This window comes from Antedon mediterranea, chromosome 1, assembly GCF_964355755.1.
Source record: "Antedon mediterranea chromosome 1, ecAntMedi1.1, whole genome shotgun sequence".
Lineage (NCBI taxonomy): Eukaryota > Metazoa > Echinodermata > Crinoidea > Comatulida > Antedonidae > Antedon > Antedon mediterranea.
Window position 1 is genome coordinate 6,838,052 of NC_092670.1, and position 16,375 is coordinate 6,854,426.

General features: G+C 33.1%; 1 protein-coding gene across 1 annotated transcript; it reads left to right on the top strand.

Moving 5' to 3' along the window:
• The first annotated feature begins 403 nt into the window (after nucleotides 1-403).
• Nucleotides 404-7,508, top strand: LOC140040718 (hyalin-like). Its single transcript, XM_072086859.1, has 9 exons — nucleotides 404-416; nucleotides 578-832; nucleotides 935-1,219; nucleotides 1,534-1,782; nucleotides 1,930-2,184; nucleotides 2,289-2,573; nucleotides 4,828-5,076; nucleotides 5,766-5,865; nucleotides 6,351-7,508. Exons 1-9 carry the CDS (start codon nucleotides 404-406, stop codon nucleotides 6,607-6,609), a joined length of 1,950 nt encoding a protein of 649 aa, XP_071942960.1. The 3' UTR covers nucleotides 6,610-7,508.
• The last annotated feature ends 8,867 nt before the right edge of the window (nucleotides 7,509-16,375 follow it).

Below are 16,375 nucleotides of genomic sequence, written 5' to 3' on the forward strand. Positions count from 1 at the left end.
CAATATCAGAAACTTAATTTTTACACACTTATACCTGAATAATTTGTCAATTCGCCTTTTTTAACATGGTATCATTTTAATTTGTTTTTGTATGTACTAAATTAAGATTTTACAATTATAAATTGTAATATGATTTTAGCGTTAGTTATCCTTGTTTATTCCTGTTGTATAATTAAATAGATAATGAGGATCCAGTCTTGGTTTGTCCGCCTAATATTACAACTACTACAGCAGATGGTTTAGATCAAGCAGTCAATGTCACCTGGACTGATCCAATAGTAATTGACAATTCTGATGAAGATATAACACCAACGTCCAAGAACAACCCTGGAAATAATGAATTTGATATTGGTAGAACTGATGTGTTATATGATGCAGTTGACAGTTCAGGCAATGCAGGAACATGTACCTTTACAGTTACTGTTACTGGTAAGCATAGATGGCTTTCATTCTTTCCTCCTCTAACGTATTTTAATTAATTAATATAGAATTGTTTGCATAAATGCTTTTTTTACCCGAACTTTTTATCTAGTATTATTACTATTTTATTATAAGTTATAATTACTTCATGTTTTAGATCCAGAAGCTCCAGATATTATAGATTGTCCAATTGATATAATTGTTAACACAACAACTGGTGAGGCATTTGCCATCAATGTTACATGGATGGAACCGACAGCTACTGATAACTCTGGAGAGACTCCTGTACCAGTAGCAGACTACACTTCTGGTGAAAATATGTTTGCAATTGGCAACACAACAGTTCAGTACAATGTATCAGATTCAGCTGGTAACTTTAATGATAGCTGCAGTTTTGGTATCACTGTTGAAGGTAAGACAACTGTACTTCGTTGGAGGAAATTAAAATTGAGCTACAGTAATGTGGTAATATCAAATGTAATTTATTTATTTATGTTATTTATGTCGTGAATAGATAATGAAAGTCCAATAATTGCCTGCCCAACAAATGTCACTTCAAACAATTACATCGGAGAAGGGTATGGACTATTAAATGTCAGCACAGATATAGGAAGTCCAAATGCCACTGTCACCTGGGATCCTCCGGTGACAAGTGACAATAGTGGTGGACTTGTGACTGTAATGTCATCACCTTTCGAGTCTGGTGACATGATACCATATGGTACTCACACAATCACTTTTACAGCAACTGATCCTTATGGCAATAGCGACACCTGTGTATTTGATATCGAAGTTGAAGGTAAAGTAAGAATCTCTTATTCTGAATTTTCACCAATATTTAAAAGCACTATAATAGTAATAAGTACCATTTATTATTTTATCGATATTCTTTGCATAATGGTAATTATGTTTTTTAACGGCTTGTTTATTATTTGTTTATACGGTAAGTTTGACAAAAATAATACACTGTACTGTAAGAATTAAAATGTTATTTCGTAACTATGAATCAAGTCTTATGTGGAAATAAGAAAATTAATTGTTCCACTCTACCATTACAAAATGTAATAGGATTTTAGCGTTATTCATTCTTGTTTCTTCCTTTTATATTATTAGATAATGAGGATCCAGTCTTGGTTTGTCCACTAAATATTATAACTACTACAGCAGAGGGTTCAGATCAAGTAGCCAATGTCAACTGGACTGATCCAATAGTAATTGACAATTCTAATGAAGATATAACACCAACGTCCAAGTACAATCCTGGACTTAATGAATTTGATATTGGTAGAACTGATGTTATATATGATGCAGTTGATAGTTCAGGCAATGCAGGAACATGTACATTTACAGTTACTGTTACTGGTAATCATAGATGGCTTTCACTCTTTCCTCTGTAGTATTTAAATTAATTAGTATAGAAATGTTTGCACAAATTCATTTTACCCTGATCTTCTTTCCTGAGTATTATTACTGTTATTTATTATAAGTTATAATTACCTCATGTTTTAGATCCAGAAGCTCCAGATATTATAGATTGTCCAATGGATATAATTGTTAATACAACAACTGGTGAGGCATTTGTCATCAATGTTACATGGATGAAACCGACAGCTACTGAAAACTCTGGAGAGACTCCTGTACCAGTAGCAGACTACACTTCTGGTGATAATATGTTTGCAATTGGCAACACAACAGTTCAGTACAATGTCTCAGATTCAGCTGGTAACTTTAATGATAGCTGCAGTTTTGGTATCACTGTTGAAGGTAAGACTGTTTGCTATAGGTGGAAATGAAATTTGAGTTATAGTTTTAATAATGTGGTTTTGTCAAATTCTATTTTTTTGTATTGCTGTTATTTTTTTTTATAGATAATGAAAGTCCAATGATTGACTGCCCGACAAATGTCACTTCAAACAATTACATCGGAGAAGGTTATGGATCAGTAGATGTCAGCACAGATATAGGAAGTCAAAATGCCACTGTTACCTGGGATCCTCCAGTGACAAGTGACAATAATGGTGGACCTGTGACTGTAATGTCATCATCTTTCGAGTCTGGTGACATGATACCAATTGGTACTCACACAATCACTTTTACAGCAACTGATCCTTATGGCAATATTGACACCTGTGACTTTGGCCTCAATGTTGAAGGTAAATGAAAACCTCTTTTTAAATAGCATAGATGGCTTTCATTCTTTCCTCTGGAGTATTTAAATTAATTAATATAGAAATGTTTGCATAAATGCATTTTTACCCTGATCTTCGTTTCTGAGTATTATTACTGTTTTACTAGCACATTCATTATTTTTAAACCTCACCCTAGTGGGAAGTAACAGAGTCAAAATCGTAGCCCTTTTAAACACATTGTTAAATATGACATTGTAATGTATTACATGGATGAGACAAAAATGTTTAGCTGAATAAACTGTAATTACAAGCAAACAAAGGTCAAATTTTTGTGGATTTTTACTTTTATGTTAAACCAAAACAACGAAAAGGAATAAAATTACCTTCGTGACGTTTCGCCGACAATCTGTCAGCTGCTTCAGACTAATGCCTGGGTTGGAATTGTCTGGTTTTTTGTAAATGACGCTGAACAGCGCCACCAGCCGTCTGGTTGGTATTGACGGTAGAGCGTCTCCGCTGGCCCCCCTCCTGCTTCAACTTTTTCCAGCAAACTATCATATGTATGTGGGAGGTCATACCCACCAATGTCTCTGTTGATATTATGTGGTCTTTTTCTTATGCAGATAGATTCTTTTATCTTTCTTTTGTCTGTCTGTGCTTCTTTTTCAATAACTCTCGCATTCCAATTTGGAATATGGTCATTCCCTATAGCGTAGTCAGTTATGGCTGACTTATGTAAAACCTGGGACGAAGAATTTCTATTTGCACGTGTTCTAACTACTTGGTTGTGTGTTGATACCTCTTTTTTATGTTCCCCAATTCTTGTATTCAGTGCCCTTCCGGTCTCTCCTATATATACTTTCTCACAGTTTAGACAGTTCACTTCGTAAATAACCCCGCACATGTCTTCCGTTTTTATTCTATCTTTTGGGTGGACCAGTCCATTCTTTAATTTATTACTTGGAATGAAGAAAGTTAGTTAGTGAATAGAGCAGACACAATTGTTAGTGAAGAGAAAGATAAAAAACATGAGTTGGAACACATTAGAAAAGCATTGAAAATTTGTAACTATCCAAAATGGTCAGTAGACAGAGTCGTAAACAAGAGGAAAGAACAAAAGTCAAAAAACAAACCAGAAGAACGCCAAAGAAAGGAAATGGAGAAGATGAAAGCTCACATAGGTATCCCATACATACACGGAATTTCTGAAAAGATTCGACGCACTTTTGCTAAGCACAAAGTGAACACTTTCTACATTCCAAGTAATAAATTAAAGAATGGACTGGTCCACCCAAAAGATAGAATAAAAACGGAAGACATGTGTGGGGTTATATACGAAGTGAACTGTCTAAACTGTGAGAAAGTATATATAGGAGAGACCGGAAGGGCACTGAATACAAGAATTGGGGAACATAAAAAAGACGTATCAACACACAACCAAGTAGTTAGAACACGTGCAAATAGAAATTCTTCGTCCCAGGTTTTACATAAGTCAGCCATAACTGACCACGCTATAGGGAATGACCATATTCCAAATTGGAATGCGAGAGTTATTGAAAAAGAAGCACAGACAGACAAAAGAAAGATAAAAGAATCTATCTGCATAAGAAAAAGACCACATAATATCAACAGAGACATTGGTGGGTATGACCTCCCACATACATATGATAGTTTGCTGGAAAAAGTTGAAGCAGGAGGGGGCCAGCGGAGACGCTCTACCGTCAATACCAACCAGACGGCTGGTGGCGCTGTTCAGCGTCACTTACAAAAAACCAGACCATTCCAACCCAGGCATTAGTCTGAAGCAGCTGACAGATTGTCGGCGAAACGTCACGAAGGTAATTTTATTCCTTTTCGTTGTTTTGGTTTAACATAAAAGTAAAAATCCACAAAAATATTATTTGGAACCAGAGGAATTTATTCAATGTAAAGGTCAAATTGTATATCAGAAAATGGGGTCATTGTTAAATTTAAACGTGTATTTAATGTTTTCTTTTTACAAGTAAAATCATTACCTTTGTTCTTGTTTTTTCTACGTAAGCAAATAGCTTTGGAAATAATAAAATGGCATATTAAAAATCTGATTGTATTAGTCTTTACTTATTTTTGGGTGACAATACATCTTTAAATCGATTCTACCTATGAATTTCACTGGGTGATCGGTTAAAATACGAAATATGCTATAGTTTAATTAACTATAATGACTAAAACAGTAGAACGAATTTTAAATTATGCTTAGAAACGATATGATCTTGATATTTAGACATTTTTATAATAGATAATCAGGATCCAGGTTTGTTTTGTCCACCTGCTATTGCAACTACAACAGATGGCTCAGATAAATCAGTGAATGTCATCTGGACTGATCCAATAGTAATTGACAATTCTGGTGAAGATATAACACCAACGTCCAAGTACAATCCTGGGAATAATGAATTTGTTATTGGAAGCACTGATGTCATATATGATGCGGTTGATAGTTCAGGAAACTCAGCAACATGTACATTTACAATTACTGTTACTGGTGGTGAGTATAGAAATGCTTATAGAATCATGTTAACATGTATTAGCATAGCAGCATGACATGGCAATGTCTCCGTTCAATTCAACAAGCGTGAATTGTTGAAAAAGACTGTATTGTCACTGTAAACAGTTATTTTTTATTGTATGGCATTCACGTTTATTCATTTGATTGAATATGATGACTTTTTCAAAAATAAAAAAATATAAATCCATATTTCTGAAAGAGAAATTGTTTGAATAATAACATATTGAAAATTGGAAGAAAAGTGATAACGTTTACGCGATATGTGTCGAAAGAGATACAATTTTTAAAAATTCAGATGGCCATATATGACATTATAAAATAATGACAGCCTAAATTTTACATGAATCTATATCTACAACTCATTCGCTTTTAAAATAAGTCTTAAAAAATAAGGGTCACCAGCTATGCTGAAGAGTATATTTATATAATCAATTTGCATACATTATACGCCTTTAAAACGCACGGTTTTTAAAGCTAGACATGTACATGTGTCATTATTTTAGATTTATAATTCATAAATGAAATAAAAGGAATTTATCATAAAACGTATACAAAATAATAATCAAGATACAACTAATAAGTTAAAAAATCAAAGAAACTGTCGACAATTTTGATTTCTTGCATTCTACAAAAATGATCGTTGTAATAATTATATATATTTTTTCAAGGCAATAGCATGAACCAAGTACAGGGTTATCTGATTGCAGTAATAATCGTTCTTGTTATAATAATTATGGTGATGTCTCCAACTTTTTTCTTTTATTGCAGGTATTTTTCTGTTTTACATATTTATTCCTATCTAGCTTGACATTTTTTAAAGTGTAATACATTAGGCCTAACAGATTTACAAAATCGAGCTATTCTTAAAAATGAATTTGAATAAAATATTCAATTTAATTATTCTATTAAAATATGCAGTTATTTGTTTAAATGCATTTTATTCAACAGAAGATATATTTTTACATTGTTTAGAATAATAACGTGATCAGTAAAGAACTTCCCGTGGCCAAAATTCTCAAAAGCGCGTTAATTAACACCATTAGATACCACTTTTCATTAGGTAGAGTTAATTCTAAATAACCAAACAAATAAGTGCTACTATCAATCCTAACCAGCAGTAAATGGCAATAAATCATTCAGGCAGCTACAGGCATTAAATATGTTGTTAGACATAATATGCTTCAAGTAACCATTGAAATAATTATCTTAATTCATAGTTGCCTTATAAGTCTCTGTTATTACATTTATCTTAGGTCCCACTACAAGAATAACAATACTATTGTCAATAGAGTGGATGGTAATATCTTAGACATGAACATGACTGTGACTAACGACATGTACACGCCAACAACAAATCAACCGGCAAACGTAGTATATGAGGCGAGCCTATCAACAATTGGCACTGGCAATTTTGCAGCTGAGCCAACTCTGGCAGTATTACCAGAAAGTGTTAATTCTGAATATCAGGATCATACATATTTATCAATAGAATCATGTAAACCCTTACAATGATAAGGTAATCAAAAAGGTATGAACAATGTATTATAATATATAAAAAAGTCAAATAATTGTTTTATGAAGGCATAATAATATAAATAAAGCAGAAACGTCTTTCCATTGTTCAATTAATAACGTGGTGACAATGCCTATGGGGCGACACAATTTATTACATAATGTAAGTCAAATTGTCTACCTAGATGTTCATAAGAATTTAGATTCCATAATTCAGTTACATGGAAAGGCATAACGAAGATGGGTGTGTTTAAAACTACTGCAACAGTAGCCTACATGTTAGATCAATCGAAGGCTTTATTTAACACAATCTTTGGTTAGCTTTTTACTTAGGCCTGCATAGATTAAAGGTGATAATTTCAATAGCACAATTAATCTTGTCAACATGTTATATATGTGGACATAAATACAAGTGTTAACAATTAGGTAAAATGGTACGAAAATTAACAAAAAGTGGTGGTAGGCTAGAGGGTTAGGTTTAGTACATTTAAGAAGTAGATCAGCTATCTTGCAATTCTTTATAATAGAAAATAATTAAGGTAGGTCTAATGAATTATTTATGATTTCTGCCCACGTTCGTCCTGGAAAAAAATACGCTTTCAGTTAACGTAAGTAATCATCTAAAACATGGACCTCTCCAATTAGGAACCAAAGAAGTTTAGATTTTACGAACTATTCAAATAGAAACTTAGTCTAGGTTCTGGACCGAAATTAGTAAAAAGATAAATAGTTTGGCACATATGGCGTTTCATAGCAACCAACTTTCTTTTTGCCAAATCTTTACATGTATCTAATGTTCTTTAGATAATTTATAGCCGCTCTTTTACTCCTTCTTAAATTACTTTGGGTACATGTAATTTAAGCCTTCCTTCCCTCTCCATAATAATTTGAATTATATTAAATAGCCTTAATTAACAATTCCTTCTTTCCGCTTAAACTATCCATTTTACGGAAAATTATTAATTGATTTGTATATATAGACAATATGTTATTTTTGTTACCTTATGGTATATTTTATTGTAAATATAATAAAAACTGTTTTACTTTTTTAATAATAACATTATATTTACTATTGTAATAGTGAATCAATTGGGATATAAATAAAGTAATTATGTACGTATACAATTTAAATTAATATTTTTTTTATAATATATAATATTTTAGGTAATTTATAATAACAACCTCTAAGCGTTTAACATTATTACTCCGGTCACATAATATAAATATGGGCCGACTTACATACAATTAACAAGAACATTATTTTGCCAATAATGTTTACGTTACATTGGTAAGATTTTTATAATAAGATTATTATAATATTGTAAACAAATTATTGATCGTTTTGTGTTTACAGTTAAATGGCTATAAGATAATATGATATATTAAGACAGCGATCAACATACATACATGTAATCACTAACAATACTGCATAACAATGTACTATATGGCAATAGTAATAACATTATTGAATTTAAATGAATCTATTTCATTTGTTTTTACAAAAAAGGTACGGTACTATGCAATAGATGTTTTACCCCTTATAAAATACACCATACATCTTATCCCACGCATACCGTTGGTTTGAAATCACCTCCCCTCTCATAGTACGTCATTAAATATCTCAAGTAATTTAACTTCAGTGTATTTCTTGTTTTGAGAATTACATACACGGATCGTATGCATTTTTTAGCACTAGGCTGTTTAGCTGTTGCATCGAACGTTGTTTTTGTGTTGTTTTGTAAATAATTATTATTCGATTTATGCTGGTACCGTTTCGTACTTTTGTTAATTTTGTAACCGTTTACGTTGCTGTTTTTGTGCTGTTTGATATTTTCGATTTTGTAGTCATTTTGTACTCGTTCGTTACACCTGAAATAAAATTAGCGCCAATCGTGGCATTGTATGTAAATGATCACGTATTAAGCCAGCTACACTGAACGTGAAACATGTCACCGTAAGTATGTCAAAGTACGCAGATTACAGACACACGAAGGGTGTTACATCTTCTTTTTTTCGTATTGGAAACGAAACCTTATAAGGATTTTACATTTACTGAAGGTGGGAAATAATGATTTATTTGTGCAATGTGATGTTGCAATCAATCAATCGTAGGGTGACGATTAGGGGATTAGGGAGACATTTCCAGTGTCCAAATCGTACTAGACTTGCATGTCATGTTTAATTTTATATCTCATAAGTCGCCTACAACTAATAAACCAGTTCAGCGGTGAGCGAATTAAGACAGTGGACTTCATCGTCATCAAACCGGAAAGGGATCAAGGTCCACTCGCTTGCTTCATGGTTCTGGTAGTAAAGTTTTCTCGGATAAGGACAAAACCAGTCTATTTGCACGCACAATGTTCTCTGCACAAAAAAACATAGTACATTTTTTCAAAACTAGTTGGGGTAACTACCTACTGTAGTGATGGTGCACATGCAGCCACTGTCGTGGACAGAGGCGAGGACGTCATAAGGACAGAATAGATAAAGAAGAATAAACCCAAAGGCTATATATAGTTTGCTTTGGTGGAGTAAAAGAAAAACTTTTTCCCACATAAATTGGAATTAAATTGATAATTTAAACAGATAGTAATACATAAGAAAGCTCTTCCTGGTCTTCATTACATAAATAATAAATGGTATCATTATCCAAATGCATACAATCAGTGATATGTATACATAATTGCTCACCCTTAATTATTGTAATGTTTTATTTCAAAATACCTTTCAAAAAGGGCTGTGTTAAAATCACAGCAATTAATTACAAGATATTATTCAAGTTATAGCAATGTGGTAAAACGAGTATTTAAAAAAACATTTCATAGAATATGTAACTCCTAGTTAGTAACCCTTCTAAACATATTGTTGCATGACTTCCTTGTACCTATCGACCTGGTATTTTCTATTTTATGATGTTTTCTAGAGAATATTCAAAAGAAACTCATAGAATAAACAAGTAAGCTACAGGTAGTTCATAAAGCAGTAATAGGTTTATATTTATTTAGTATTTCTTGGTTCAAATTCAATCGATCCTACTAATCAGTACTATGCACTATTCCTTTGTACCTTCAACTTGTTTACGTCTAAGATACACAATGTGACCCCTTGAACATATTGATCATTTGAACCCACTGGTACTAGTTAAACAAATCAAATCAAGCATTTATAAAGCATTATACATTTATCAATTATTTCCTGGTTCAAACAACGTTCTGTTCATCCCAAAAATGTCAAACTATGGTGAAGATATTATCTTCTTTGCATTTATATGAAATGTTACTAACATTTCTGATTTTGATATTTGGAACTTTTAATTCCGTCAATTCCCAAAGTGAGTATTTTTCTTTTTTAAGCTTTTATTTCGGAATGTCTGGAGTCATAGAAAATAAATATAATACGCTCGCCTACCATCTAGGTCGTGTCCACAGCTGACGGTGCTCACCTATTAAGTGGATACATTTTGGACCCAACAAATTGCCACTGGATAGGGTTTTTAGCAGAAAAATAATATAACAAAATGATAAATAATCGATCCGGACTCAAGTAATTGAGAACAATTGAACATTTTGCAACCAACTCGGTATCACTCACAGTTTATATTTATTTAGTATTTCGTGGTTCAAATAGAATCCTACGTTATTCAAAGGTGTTTTGAAAGGCTACGATTCAAAATAAACACGTCACAATGTATTGCAAACTATAATGCATTATTCTTTGTATCTACAACTGTCTACTTTCGTCTACAAAACACCAATATAAAACCATTTGAGCATATTAATCCTTTGAACCTCCTGGTATTTAAACATTTCAGATCAAGATAAGCGTATATAAAGCACTATTTCTACATTTATTTATTAGTTCCTGGTACATACAACTTTGTATACTTTCAACATTTTAAAACCATGTTGAAGATATTGTTTTGAGTGAAACATTTTTAGTTTGGATTGTATCAGACGATTACTGTGCCTACCTTGTGTTTACATTTAAACGGAAAATGTTACTAACATGTCTGATTTTGATACTTGGAATTTCTAATCTTGTCAATTCACAAAGTGAGTATTTTCTTTCTAGTTAGACTTTAATCAATATCTTGATCTGGTCGTGAGCATTTTTATGTCTGTAGTCAAATTCCAGAAGACTTTATAAGGTTTTATTGACACATTTGTAATGCCAAGTCAAAATGTCAGAATTCAATAACATGTAACCGTTCTACACGTAACACGAAAGAAATACAGCATTGACTTAGTGAGTGGGGTGGATGGCTGCAGACAGATAATAATAGAGAGTTCAAATGAAATATTTGACTTATATAGATATGTTACTATCATTCCTATTAACGTTGGAATACAAATCAAATAATAAACTTAGTTTGTTGAAAACTGGCAGTGGCCGAGCCTCTTGGTGTAGTAACTCGGTTTGAAGTTGGGCACTTTATTGATTTCCTCGACTGGCTGTGGACTTATAACACACAGATTCAAACTTGGTCAATCTTCCTTCAACCTGAATTTAATAGATTTGAAATTGTATCTAAATCTGAAATACTACCTGAATTTGTTGAGCAAGGAATAAGTTTAAATACAATTTATTTCGGAACGTACAAAGAGGACCTGCCTGCTCTTAATAGGTTTAGAGTTAGGTCAAGTCAAGTCAAATAAATTTATTGTCATTTGTAAACATATAAAAACATTTACATTGAAATGAATTGAATGATTTCGGCTAACAACAAATAAATAGAACTTAAACTACATGGTGAACCAGCCTCACAATAATTAACTCATATTTATAGTATGCAGATGGTTAGTAATTTCGGAATGATAGTGACTCGGTAAAACGGTTTTAGAAGGACGTTCTAGTTTCGAAGTTTTCGGTTACCATTATTGAAATACTTGAAAAAACTAAACCTACTCTGTTTCACAGTGTCTCAGATGATTAATAACATTTTAAAGTATAGTGTTTATTGTTTGGTAGGGCCCGTATATGGTGGAGGTGGGGAGGCGGAGTTCATTTGAGGGAGGTGCTTATTCGAGGATACGTTTAATTTTTTAGTTTGAATAATAGGGTAACATTTAAAAATCAAATCGAATCTTTTAATAGATATGAAAGTGGTATAAAGAATAACAAATGCTTGGTAAATTGTAAATAACAGTCAGATGAATTCTACTACAAATAGTATAATTGTGTTATAAATATAATACAATAATTGTATAAATGTGGATGGGCGGTTCCAAGTGATGTTTTATTAGGGAGGTGTTTGGTGTTTATTCAAATAAATACCATCCTAATTGGTATAATTAATACATTATTTAGTTTAAAATCGTTAGAAACTAACTTCCGCGACACAGTGGGCCGTTTCGTTTCGGCCTAAGAAAGAAGACGTTTTAAACGGCTTGCAACATGGGCAGAAGTATCCAAAGGTCCTAACGGGACACAGATAGCCCACAGTTATTCCTGCCTGCTTACTCAACAACTCGGATATCGGAGTTTCACTCGATTTTAAACATCATCAGTTATCCCGATGCAATTTTATATACTATTTCCCACAATATACTTCGATTCTTTATGAATATATTTAATTTTAATCTTTATTAATATGCAGTATAATTTTTATTTTCTACTGTACCTTCACACGCGCGGTCCGAAAATAAACAAAAAACTTAAATGACTATCGCCATCAACGGCATACTTAGTTAAAACCAGGAAGTTGCAAGGTGATGACTCAACGTGAACCCGGAAATGACTTCTAGGTAGGTAACCAAGACGGATATTTGTTTTTAGTCGCGTGGAAGCGACTCTATAGTTCACTATGTCGGTCGGTCGGTCTGTCTGTCGGTCTGTCTGTCTGTCGGTCCGGTATCACTATGCGTTTTATCGCTTTCTGACCTTATCTTGATATCAGTTTAATCTAGCTAGGTCAATTTTTCACAGTATATTCCTTATGGCCAGGAATCAATGTGGTTATGTTTTCACGGTGCGCAATAAAAAATTACGCGGTCTACGCACGATTTAACGAAATCACGTTTGTAATCATATCTTCACAACCATGAATCACAATTAAATAAAATTTGGTACTCATAAATTTCAGGGCATAAATCATCATATGGCAATACAATTACGTGCGTAGCGCATGTAACGCATGCGTACGCGCGCTTAACATTTTCAAAATTTATTTTCGATGAAATAAGAGTACATTTCAGGCAATTTTAAGCGTTTACAAAATTGCCATGAGTGCGCATATTTTTGCGCGCGCACTGCGCGTTAATTGTTATTGCGCACGCTTTTTGCCCAATTTCTGTTTTCTTGACTTACTTTTCAACTCGAAATTACGTTATACGAGCACGTCGAAAGTGACAGGCTACGCACGTGTAAATTAAAAAAAGTTAATGTTTTTAAACATTTCAACATTTTTAAACATGTTCAGTAATTTTGGTCAGTATAGTTCACTATGTCGGTCGGTCGGTCTCTCTGTCTGTCGGTCTGTCGGTCTGTCGGTCTGTCGGTCTGTCGGTCTGTCTGTCGGTCCGGTATCACTATGCATTGTAGCACGCGACTTAATGGCTGTTGGCCTTGTTCCATTGTGCTCGCCTTTGTCCGAATTAAGCATAATTTATATATTTATTTATATAAGATATCGTTATTTGCAAACTAACACTATGTATAACAATCTCGTTTTGGTAAAGTCTAAATAAAATGACATCGTTTCGCATGCATGCATGCAACCGTATGGTCTTTACAAATCTATCCATCATTGTCAATGTACGTCCACAATCAAACCTGCATCAGCGTTGGTCCGAAATTGATATTTTAGGATAGTTTAGGATGTGTTGTGGCTGTTAATTTCCTGGTTAATTTGTGTTTGTATGTTTTGTATACACTTACTAACCGATAAAAAGGAGAATGAATGAAAAAATACTCGTTGAATAATAATAATAATAATATTGATATATATAGCGATTTTAAATGAACTGAATAATACAGACTTTAAAAACTACATTTCAATATTCAATATTCAATATTCAATAATACATTTATTTAAGATGGTCACAATATATAACAAACAATATTACAATAAACAATCATAAACAATTAATATAAGACCATCTTAGGGATCAAAATTAGAAGTAGAACTTGTCTCACATTGACCCCTAAAATAATAATAATAATTCAAACAAAAATAAGGATTACAGTAACAATACTGAAAATTACACCAAAAAGTACCAAGACCGAGAACACTACACACTGCGCAGTAGTTAAGTGGCCTGGCACCAAAAAGCAGATTATTCTTCATTTTCTCTTACTTTCTTTGTGTTATTTTTGTTTTTCCTTATTTTGTTATTAGATAATGAACGGCCAATGATTGACTGCCCCACAAATGTCACTTCATATAATTACATCGGAGGAGCATTTGGACTAATAAATATCCAAACAGACCAAAGAAGTCCAAATGCAACAGTCACGTGGGATCCTCCTGTGACAAGTGGCAATGGAACAGTGACTGTGGTGTCATCACCATATGAGTCTGGTGACATGATTCCAATTGGAACTCACACAATCACCTTCACAGCAACCGATCTCTTTGGAAATAATGCAACATGTGACTTTTTCATCAAGGTGGAAGGTAAATTATTAAAACCTTTATCTTAGTATCTAACAAAAAATCATAATATAGGATAAACTAAACATCAATTATAAATGTGATTAAACCACGATAATACAGTTTTGTATAACCTAATAACAATGTTACTATGTAAAAATGAAATGGAAAACATTTATAACATTCATCTACAGACAGAAACAATTTATTAACTGATTTGCAACTGACATGTGCAAATGTAAAATGTGGTATTTCCAATGCGAAAAAAAGAATAATAAAGTCCAGGAAATAATGTTACGTGTATATTAAACGAAATGATGAAAAATACAAATGTTTAAGTTAAACGTTAAAAAAACTAGCTAACTCCGTCGAATGTATTTATAGAAAAATTATACCATGCAAAAAAGAGGAATAAATACGACCTTCTTAACAAGAAAATATAACTTTGCAACGCATAACCGTCCCGCCAAACCAAACACACATTTTGCATTTATATTTAGTCGCGCGCGTGCGTGCAACGCGACTCTACAGCTCTATGTCGGTCAGATGGTCGGCAAACTATACAAACAGTAAATACAAATTAAACTATAAAAATACAAAATTAACAAGGATATAAAAAGTAGGCCTAAATATATAAATAAATATACAGTAGGCCTACTATGTAAGAAGGAAAATTAAGATATAATTAATCAGAGAGAGAAAGAGAGAGAAAGAGAGAGAGAGAGAGAGAGATGTTTAAAGGAGAAGAAATTTTAAGAGTTACGAAAGAGCGTACAGAGTGTGAGAGAAGAGACCCAGAAGAAGACCTCAGAGGTATTTTAAGGGCATATCATTTGATGAGTTCTTTTTCGAATGTTGGTGAAGAGTTGTGCTTGCCTTTGTATGTAAGCAACAGAATCTTAAATGAAAGAATAATAATAACATTAAAAATGAAATAATACTAAGATGATGAAAACATTTCTTCTGGTTTCGATTCGTATAATAATATAAGTAGTTCTTTGATAGTAAACCAATAAAACTTACGTTGGCAAGACAGTTTCGTCTAGCTGTCAGCTTGACTTCTTCAGTTGCTATGCTGATGCTTTCTTTAATTTTACGTTTAAGCCAAACTTGTTCTTTGTGTAGTACCTCTATCTTATCCCAGTTAGGTATGTGGTTGTGTGTGGTCATATGGTCCGTGATTGCTGATTTATGTAAAATGGAGGACGAAACTTTCCGTGATGCACGCGTCTACATGTTCTGTGTGTTATCCTCAACATCTTTCTTGTGCTCTTTAATTCTGGTTTTGAGTGCCCTACCCGTTTCCCTGGCACTCAAAACCAGAATTAAAGAGCACAAGAAAGATGTTGAGGATAACACACAGAACATGCAGACGCGTGCATCACGGAAAGTTTCGTCCTCTATTTTACATAAATCAGCAATCACGGACCATATGACCACACACAACCACATACCTAACTGGGATAAGATAGAGGTACTACACAAAGAACAAGTTTGGCTTAAACGTAAAATTAAAGAAAGCATCAGCATAAGAAAGCAAAATAAAAATACAAAGATGAATAGAGACGAAGGCGCGCACCAACTATCTCACATTTACGATCAGCTTCTGACGACGACTGGTCCCCTAGGCTACACAACAAAATCATCTAGTGGCTGGAAAGGAGACCAATCGGCGCCATAACGCATCATAGCAACTGGAGAAGTCAAGCTGACAGCTAGACGAAACTGTCTTGCCAACGTAAGTTTTATTGGTTTACTATCAAAGAACTACTTATATTATAATACTAAGATGATCGATTCTGAGAATAAGACTACAATTGGTTATGTGATGGGAAATCATCTATTGAACAATTAGGTAAGAGGTAGTTAGATGACGTTAGAAATGCAAATACCACAATGCCTTAATTAAAACAATATTGTTATTCATACAAATATTATTAAAAATAACTTTACCTCTCAACACATAAAATGTGATTATTAACATAGATACTTAATGGGAGAATGTATGGACACAAAAAGTATGCAAGATACAGAAACGAAAGATGACGAATTTTAAATTTAAAATACTACACAAAATACTTTAAGAATATCATAATTAGAACAGATAAAGAGTATATCAATACCATTATTACATTAGGTTGATTCTGTTTGACCTTTTATTCACTCAATAGCCTG

Excerpts from the sequence above, each read along its gene's own strand:
- LOC140040718 (XM_072086859.1), top strand. Across the intron at positions 1,220-1,533 it reads ATTTGATATCGAAGTTGAAG|ATAATGAGGATCCAGTCTTG; the intron begins GTAAAGTAAGAA and ends TTATATTATTAG. Across the intron at positions 5,077-5,765 it reads TACAATTACTGTTACTGGTG|GCAATAGCATGAACCAAGTA; the intron begins GTGAGTATAGAA and ends TATTTTTTCAAG.